This window comes from Otolemur garnettii, unplaced genomic scaffold (genome assembly GCF_000181295.1).
Source record: "Otolemur garnettii isolate 467f Iridium unplaced genomic scaffold, OtoGar3 scaffold00026, whole genome shotgun sequence".
NCBI classification, from domain to species: domain Eukaryota; kingdom Metazoa; phylum Chordata; class Mammalia; order Primates; family Galagidae; genus Otolemur; species Otolemur garnettii.
This window is the reverse complement of record NW_003852421.1, coordinates 217,031-226,111: the sequence shown is the minus strand read 5'-3', so window position 1 is coordinate 226,111 and position 9,081 is coordinate 217,031. Positions and strand designations below refer to the sequence as shown.

General features: G+C 39.4%; 1 protein-coding gene and 1 non-coding gene across 4 annotated transcripts in view; both read right to left on the bottom strand.

The window, feature by feature from the left end:
* Positions 1-9,081, bottom strand: part of RIPK1 (receptor interacting serine/threonine kinase 1) — a 39,899-nt gene that overhangs the window by 8,536 nt on the left and 22,282 nt on the right. For all 3 annotated transcript variants that reach the window (XM_023512347.1, XM_023512346.1, XM_012804230.2), the window contains one exon: positions 7,226-7,302. In XM_023512347.1, coding sequence (XP_023368115.1) covers positions 7,226-7,302 — 77 coding nt within the window. The remainder of the gene's footprint in view (positions 1-7,225; positions 7,303-9,081) is intronic.
* On the bottom strand, positions 3,675-3,778 carry LOC111724826. Its single transcript, XR_002773043.1, has one exon. It is a non-coding gene; the product is annotated as a small nucleolar RNA U13 (small nucleolar RNA).

Genomic DNA, 9,081 nt, shown 5'->3' with positions numbered 1-9,081 from the left:
AAAAAAAAAAAAAAAGAGCTAAAACTATAAAATGCTTAGAAGAAAAGAAGGAGAAATCTTTATTACACTGGTCTTGGCAATGATTTCTTGGCTATGACGCCAAAAACACAAGTAACGAAAGTAAAAATAGATAAACTGGACTACATCAAAATGAAAACCTGCTGTGCATCAAAGGACACTACCAACAGAGTGAAAAGACAACCCACAGAATGGGAAAATATTGCAAATCATATAGGTCTGAATACTCAAAATACAGAAATAACTTCTACAAAAATGGGTGAAGAAATTGAATAGCCATTTCTCCAAAGAAGATATACAAATGGCCAATAAGCACATGAAAAGATGCTCAACACCACTGGCCATTAAGGAAATGGAAGTCAAAACCACCATTAGAATGGCTATAATAAAAAATAACTGGTTTTTTGGCTCTTCAAAAAGCTTGATGGATCTTCAAAAGTTAGACACAGAATTACCGTATGATCTTACACTTCTCTACTCCTATATACCCCAAAGAAATTAAACACAGGGAATGACATTAGTACACCAATGTTCTACACCAATGTAGAAGCATTATTCACAGTAGCCAAAAAATGTAAACAACTCAAGCATCCATCAACAGATGAATGAATAAGTAATATCCTTTATCAGAAATGCTTTGGATTACAAGTATTTTGGATTCCAATTTTTATTTATTTTGGAATACGTGCATATACATAACGAGATATCTTGGGAATGAGACCCAAGTTTAAACATGAAATTCATTTGTTTCTCTTTTTTTTAAAAAATTTAAATAGAGATGGGGTCTTGTTAAGTTGCCCAGGATGGTGTCCAACTCCTGGCCCCAAGCAATCTTCCTGCCTCAGTCTCCCAAAGTGCTGGGAATAGAGGTGTGAACCACTACACCCTGCCCTATTTATATTTTGCATACAACTTATACATATAGCCTGAAGATAATTTTATATAACATTTTTAATAATTTTGTGTAAGAAACATTGAGCTTTCAGAAAGCAAAGGTGTTAGGTGTGCCATTTTCCACCTGTGCTATCAGGTTGGCTCTCAAACCTTTCGTATTTTGGAACATACAGTGTAAATGTGTTGGTCACCTATCTGTAAAATTTCATAATGAATATTTTGTAAATAAGGCATATTTAGTTACAATTTCCCATTTTCCCATGTGTAACCTTTGGGATGCCCTATGGTATTCTATGGCTTAGATGAGTCACAATTTAGGGCATCTACTTATGGACATTTGGGTTGTTCCCAATTTTTCACTCTTACACACTAAGGTGCAAAGAACTGAAGCTACATCTTTGAGCACAATAGTGAGCAGGACAGACTCCTCAAAGTAGACTGTAGCAAAAGTTATGGGCTTTTAAGTTTAATAGATGCTTCAAATTTCAGTGACCTTCACCAATTTATACTCTCACCAATACTGCATGACGCTGCTTGTTATTTTTCATTTTCACCAACACTTGATACTACCAATTTTCCAAAAATGTCAATCTAATGGATTTGAAATTATAATTGATTCACTTTGTTTTACTCTGTTAGCAAGGCAAATATCTTTCTTGAAGTTTCTTTCTTTTTTTTTTTTTTTTTTTTTTGAGACAGAGCCTCAAGCTGTCCCCCTGGGTAGAGTGCTGTGTCATCACAGCTCACAGCAACCTCCAACTCCTGGGCTCAAGCGAGTCTCCTGCCTCTGCCTCCCAAGTAGCTGGGACCACAGGCACCCACCACAGTGCCAGGCTATTTTTTGGTTGCAGCCATCATTGTTGTTTGGCGGGATCGGGCTGGATTTGAACCTGCCACCTTAGGTGTATGTGGCTGGCACCTTAGCCACTTGAGCCACAGGCGCCGAGCTGAAGTTTCTTGATCAATATGTTTCTTTTTCAAATTGTCTATGTTCTTAGCCTGTTTTTTTCTTTTGGGTCATTTTTGGTTTTTATTTGTAGGTACCGCATCAAATATTCTGGATATTAATACTTTGCTACACACCATTTCTCCTTTTCAACCATCTTTTCACTTTCATGAGATCAAATGCAATAATCTTTTTCTGCCTTGTGAATCTGTGTGTAGCTTAAGAAACATACATGGACCACTTTTCAGCTTTGTAGTAAAAGAGGTGTGTCTCCCAGTCTTCCTGTCAAAGGACCTTGCTGCCTCCTTACCAGGAAGGAGATGAGTCAGCAAACTGCCTGCAGCTATGAGCTTTCAGTCATTGAAGCAGCTGTAAACTGCCTTCCCACACCCAGTCATTGAAAGGGAAGGGTATAAAAAGCCCTGGCCATGAGAGTCTAACTAGGAACAAACCCCAGAGGCAACACTTGCTCCCAACTTCCTCTGTCAGGCCTGACTGCCTTTGCACTTGCACTTCTCCCACCTGTGAGGTGGCCAATGCTCTCTGTCAAGCTTGATTGCCTTTGGAGGTCCCCTGCCCACCCCTGCTTCCTGTTCCTTCTGTCCACCCAGATCTCTACCTGGGGACTGCTTCTGGAGAGCCCAACCTGCAAAAGACTCTTCTATTATAACCTATTTCATTAAACTTACCATCATAGCATATTGTTCTAATACCCTTCTTCAGAATTTTCTTGGCTATCTTTGTACATTTTTTCCTTTCATACAAATTTAAGAATCAGCCATTGAATTCCATAGGGAATCTGGTTGGCCTTTTAACTGGGATTACAGTCCATTTATAAATGATTTGAGGGACAACTGACAGCATTAGTGTATCAAGTCTTTCCATCCATAAACACATTTCATCATTTCATGTCCTTTAGAAATGTTTTGCCATGTTTACCAATCTGTAGAAACTTTACCTCACTGTGCTTTTAATTTGCATTTCCCTAATTACTAGTCTGAATATTCTTTTTGGGGAAGGACCTATTCAAATATTCCGTCCATGTTTTATTTGGGTTGCCCTTCTTTTTCTTTTTGATCATAAGATTTCCGTATGCACCCAAGTCCCTTGTCAGTTACATGTGTGTTGCAGCTTGCCTCTCCCATTCTGGGGCTATGCTCACCAGAAATGAGGGTGCTAAGTATCTTTGTCTCATACATTAGCTCAAAGGAAAGCTGTTAACATTTTGTTAGTAAGTACAATGTTTGCTGTGGTTGTTTCCTAATATCTTATCATCAGATAAGAAATTTTTCTCTGAATTGCTAATACTATTATATCATGAATAAATATTGCATTTTATCAAGTTTTTTTTAATCTCTTGAAAAGATTTTGTTTTCATTTAATAAGATAACAGAATGAATTATAATGACAAATATTCCTACAGTTAAACTAACTTTGCATTCTTGGATGGAATAAACCCAAGTTGGTTTTTTGTACGTTGATGGACTCAGTTTGTTTATAGTATTTTATTTAGGATTTTTACATCTATACTGTTAAATAAGATTTTACATCTATACTGTTAAATAACATTTATACTATTAAATAATAATTTTCCTTTCTTGCACTTTCTTTTCCAGTTTTGGGAATTAAGATTATGCTAGCAAAAAATGAGTTTGGCAGAGTTTTCTCTTTTCTGTTATCTGGACAAATGCATATATAAGATTGGGATAATGTCTTCATTAAGTATTTGGTAGAAATTACTGATAAGCTATCTGGTTGTGAGATTTTTCTCTGTGGAAAGATTTTTTGATCACTGATTCTTTTTTTTTTCTTCTTACGTCAGATGGGTAATATGCCAGTGTCGTAACAAGGTTTGAGGGAGGCCCATCTCACACACACATGTGAACACCTAATCATCATGCTTATAAACTGCAAAAAGATTGATCACTGATTCTCTTCATAGTTACAGGAATAATCCTGAGTCAGTTTTGTTAAGTTATATTTTTCTAGAAATTGTTCCATTTTATCTAAATTTTAAAATTAATTAGCCAAAAGTTATCCCTAATATCTTTTTTTTTCCTTATTTTTTTGAGACAGAGCTTCACTTTGTCACCCTGAGTAGAGTGCCATGACGGCATAGCTCATAGCAACTTCAAACTCCTAGGCACAAGCGATTCTCTTGCCTCAGCTTCCTGAGTAGCTGGACAATAGGTGCCTGCCATAACACCCGGCTAGTTTTGCTACTTTTAGTAGAAACATGGTCTTGCTCTTGCTCAGGCTGGTCTGGAACTCCAGAACTCAAGCAATCCACCCACCTCGGCCTCCATGCTAGGATTACAGGTGTGAGCCACTGTGTCTAGTCCCTAATATTTCTTAATATCATTTAATGTCTCCAGGACCTGTAATAATACCTCATAGTTCATTATTTCAATCTTGTCTCTGTTTTTCTGTCAGTCTCAATTAGTCAATTTTATTAGCCTTTTCAGAGAACCAACATTTGGCTTTTTCAGTTCTCTATTAGCTGTTTTCTATGTTTTTGTGCTTTTTTCCTTATTATTTACTCCTACTTCCTCTAAATTTATTATCTTCTTCAGATAAATGATTAATGATTAATTTTCAGCCTTTTAATTTTCTTTTTTTTGAGACAGAATCCCGTATGTCCCCCTGGGTAGAATGCAGTGGCATCACAGTTGCTCAAACTCTTGGGCAAGCAATTCTCTTGACTCAGCCTCCCAAGTAGCTGGGACTACAGGTGCCTGCCAGGTGCCTGGCTATTTTGTTGTTGTTGTTGTAGTTTTCATTGTTGTTTTAGCAGGCCCGGGCCAGGTTCAAACCTGCCAGTTCTGCTGTATGTGGCTGGTACCCTGACCACTGAACTATAGCTCTAAGCCTTAATTTTCTAATATATAATATGTATTTAAGGTTGTATTACTAAGTACTCCTTTGCAAAATACATTTTATAATTTTTAACATGCAGATTTTTTTTTAGCCTTCAGTTAAAAGTATTTTCTAAATTCTATTGTGATTTTTTTTGACCCAAGAGATATTTAAAATCTTCCTTTCTTCTTTCCTCCCTCCCTCCCCTCCCCCCTCCTCTCCTCCTCTCTGCTCCACCCCTCCCCTCCCCTTTCATCACACCTTCCTTAAACTTTCCTTAAACCTACCTTCCTTTCAGCCCTGCCCTGCCTGCCTTCCTTCAACCAACCTTCCCTTCTATACTGCCCTGCCTGCCTTCAACCAACCTTCCTTTCCCTCCCTTCCTTCTTTCCTTTCAAAAAGAGATAGGGTCTTGCTTTGCTGCCCAGGCCGGAGTATGATGTAGCTCACTGTAGCCTCAAACTTCTGGGCTCAAGCAATACTCTTGCCTCAGCCTCCTAAGTCATTCAGATCACAGGTGTTTAGCCACTGTACCCAGGTAAAACCACATGGGTTTTTTTTTTCATTAATTTCTAGCATAGTTAAAATATAGTCAGAGAACATTCTTTATACTATTACAGTCCCTTTAAGTTGGTGAAGACTTGCTTTGTTTTTTTCCATACAAGTTCAATTTTTGAAAAGCCTTTAATGGCAGGTATTCGGCACTAATTAAGTGCAGTGTTTTATATGTTTCCATAAGGTCAAGTATATTAATCATGTTCTTAAAATCATCTATGTCCTTACTAATTTTGTCTTTTGTGTCAACTAAAAAGAGATTTGTCTTAAAATCTCCAACTATGACTGTGGATTGTGAATTTGGCTATTGCTCTTTGAATTTTGTAACTTTTCCTTTGTATATTTTGAGGCCATATGATTAAGGGTATATTTATATTTAAAGTTTTTATACCTTTCTTGTGAATTAAATCTTTTAGCACTATGAAATATTCCTGATCATTTGAGGTAATGCTTTTTTGCCTTGGTGTCTACCTTGCCTGATTCTCATCTTCTTTTGTATTTTTTTCTTTTTATTTTTTTGAGACAGTCTCACTCTGTTGCTCCAGGCTAGAGTGCCATAGCATCATAGCTTACAGCAATCTCAAACTTCTGGGCTCAACCGATCCTCTTGCCTCAGCCTCCCGAGTAGCTGGGACTACAGGTCTATGCTGTAACACCCTACTAATTTTCCTATTTTTAGTAGAGATGGGGTATCTTGATCTGGGTGGTCTGGAACTCCTGAGCTCAGGGATCCTCCAGCCTTGGTATCCCAGAGTGCTAGGATTACCAGCATTAAGTCCAGCTAATTTTTCTATTTTTAGTAGAGACAGGCTTTCACTCATGTGCAGGCTGGTCTTGAACTCCTGAGCTCAAGCAATCCACCCACCTCAGCCTCCCAAAGTAGTAGGATTACAGGTGTGAGCCACTGTGCTGGCCTTTTGTATTTTAAAGTCTCTGCTTGCCTGTTTTACTTCCTATAGTCTCCCTTTCATGATTATTGGGTATGTTACTGAAAGAGTTATAGCGTGGCTCAATTCCAGAGTGTGTAAGGGTAACAGGGGGGCTCTGTTCCTCCTGGTTGGTTAGTTGGTACCTGGGCTCTCTGACACACCTGTGACCCCAGACACCAAACTCACCATTTCAGCCTCAGGCAGTTGCTGCTGCCATCTGTTGCATAGCACAAGGGAAGTTACGGGAGAAGCTAACTTTTCTAAATAACATAAACGTGGTTCCCAAATGACTCTACCTGTCAGCGTCCCTGGTGATTGTGCTGTCACTCCTGTACACTGACATAGGAATCACTTCTCTAGCATGTCTTCCTCTGCATTATGTTTTGGGTGAGTATTTCTTTTCCCTGTTATATGCCTCAGCAGATAGAATTCTGTTGTCTATCTTTCATGAATTCTTAAAAATGATTGATCCACTTACGGTACTTCCATTTTTTTCCCCAGTGATCTTGTGCTGTTGTTTCCATGTTATTATATATATTTTCTCTCATTTCATCCATTTTTTTTTTTTTTTTTAAGACAGAGCCTCAAGCTGTCCCCCTAGGTAGAGTGCTGTGGCATCACAGCTCACGGCAACCTCCAACTCCTGGGGTCAAGCGAGTCTCCTGCCTCAGCCTTCCAAGTAGCTGGGACCACAGGCACCCGCACAACGCCTGGCTATTTTTTGGTTGCAGCCGTCATTGTTGTTTGGCGGGCCTGGGCTGGATTGGAACCTGCCACCTTAGGTGTATGTGGCTGGCACCTTAGCCGCTTGAGCCACAGGCGCCGAGCCCATTTCATCCATTTTGATGAAGAAACTGGCCCAGTATGCCAATATAATAATATTTCCCTACAATTGCTCATTTGTTTTATGCATTCACCAAGCTAGCTTACCTTAAATCTTGATAATAAATTACATTGCTTTAGTTTTCATGATTGATAAAACACATTTTGATATGTTAGTATTTTGAGCATCTGCTATGTTACCTACCTTTAAACTCTTCACATCATTTTCTACATTTTCTTCTAATTGATTTAAATAAAAAGGCTTAAATATTTCTTCAATGCCTATATGGAAAAAAATAGCACATTAAGTTTTTTAAGTATTTGCTAACAGAAAATTAAAATATTAATGATCTGGCTCGATGCCTGTAGCTCAGCAGCTAAGGCACGAGCCACATACACCAGAGCTAGTGGGTTCGAATCCAGCCTGGGCCTGCCAAACAATGACAACTACAACCAAAAATTGCCAGGCATTGTGGCGGGTGCCTGTGGTCCCAGCTACTTGAGAGGCTGAGGTGAGAATAGTGTAAGCCCAAGAGTTTGGGGTTGCTGTGAGCTGTGATGCCATAGCACTCTATCCAGGGAGACATAGTGAGACTCTGTCTCAAAAAAAACAAATTAACAATCTATTGTCTTTGCATTACTTACCTCAATCTGAAGTGGGTAAAGCATTAAAATAAAAATTTAAATTCCAAATCTAATAAAGACACTAATGAGACTAATAATCAGGAGAACAGAACAAGGGATAGGCTAATTCTGGTCCTAACAGGATGTATAGTAGTTTCTCTGGTTGTAGCACAGGGTTGTACCAGCCCTACCTTGTGAGAGTCAACCTCCATGTGAACAAGGGCAGGTAAACTCCATGCTTACGTCCCTCTGTTACCAAATTTATGATAGGATGGAACACTCAGAATAAGGATTTGGTATAATGGGTTAGAGCTATTAGCCTTAAAAGAAAAGAAAAACTTCTAGCTCCAGGAAGACAAAGTGTACATACTTTTTCTCATTTCTTCTGCTGAGTACAATAAAAAACTCTAGCTAGATAAATTATATATAAAACGAACATACAGAGACTCTGAAAGGAGAAAAGAAGGCAGACTAACTAGAGACCTCAGGATCTGAAGAAACAAATGATGGTGGGTTCACTGGATTTTCTCTTTGCTTCACATTTCCCAGATGTGGAGTTGAAAAGGGAAACCTGGAACCATCATTAGGCACAGACAAAAAAAGCCCCATCAAAAGCCTGTTCTTTCTAGCCAAATAACTGAGCAAGGGCAGCCTACCAAGTCAGAAAACCTTTAGTCAGTCAACAGCCATAGCACCCTGAATGTGCTCAATTTCATCTAATCTTGGAAGCTAAGCAGTGTAGGGTCTGATTGATACTTGGATGGGAGAAAACCTTTAGACAACAACCACTCTATTCTAGCCAACCAGCAGAGAACAAGACCTGTGGCTCTACCAAGGCCTGCACTAGCTAAGGCCAAGTGGAGAGCCTAGGCTTCCAACCTCACATGATATTAACAAGACACCCCAGCACCCCACCAGGATGTCAGAGAAGGCCAGGACTGTCCTGCCTTCCACAGGTGATGAGCCTCTTCACTCTCCTGGTATCAACAGACCACAGGGTAGCCTTAACTTGTACCCCTCACAGCATTAACAAGATACCCCATCATCTCTCCACTGAGGAAGTGTAAGAAGAGGCCTAGCAGAGAGCCAGGACTTCTACCTCTGTCCAGTAGCAATGAGGCACATCCGTCAGTGGAAGACTACGCAGACTGCCAGAACTCTCACCTTGACCAGCAGTGAAGAGGGGCCCTCCGACTTGGGTGTGAATGGGGCCCAAGTGCATAACCTGATCTTCTACATCTACCTGGCACTAATAAGGTGGCAGCCACCCTTCCCTTCCCAGGGCAATGTCAGAAAAGTTCAACTAAAACAGAAGGCTTAAAGAAGATCCAGAATTCCAAACATAGTAAGGACATGTACAAGTTTCAATAGAAGAAAACCACAAATTATACTAAGAACCAGAAAGATCCCAAACTGAACAAAAAACAATAATCAATA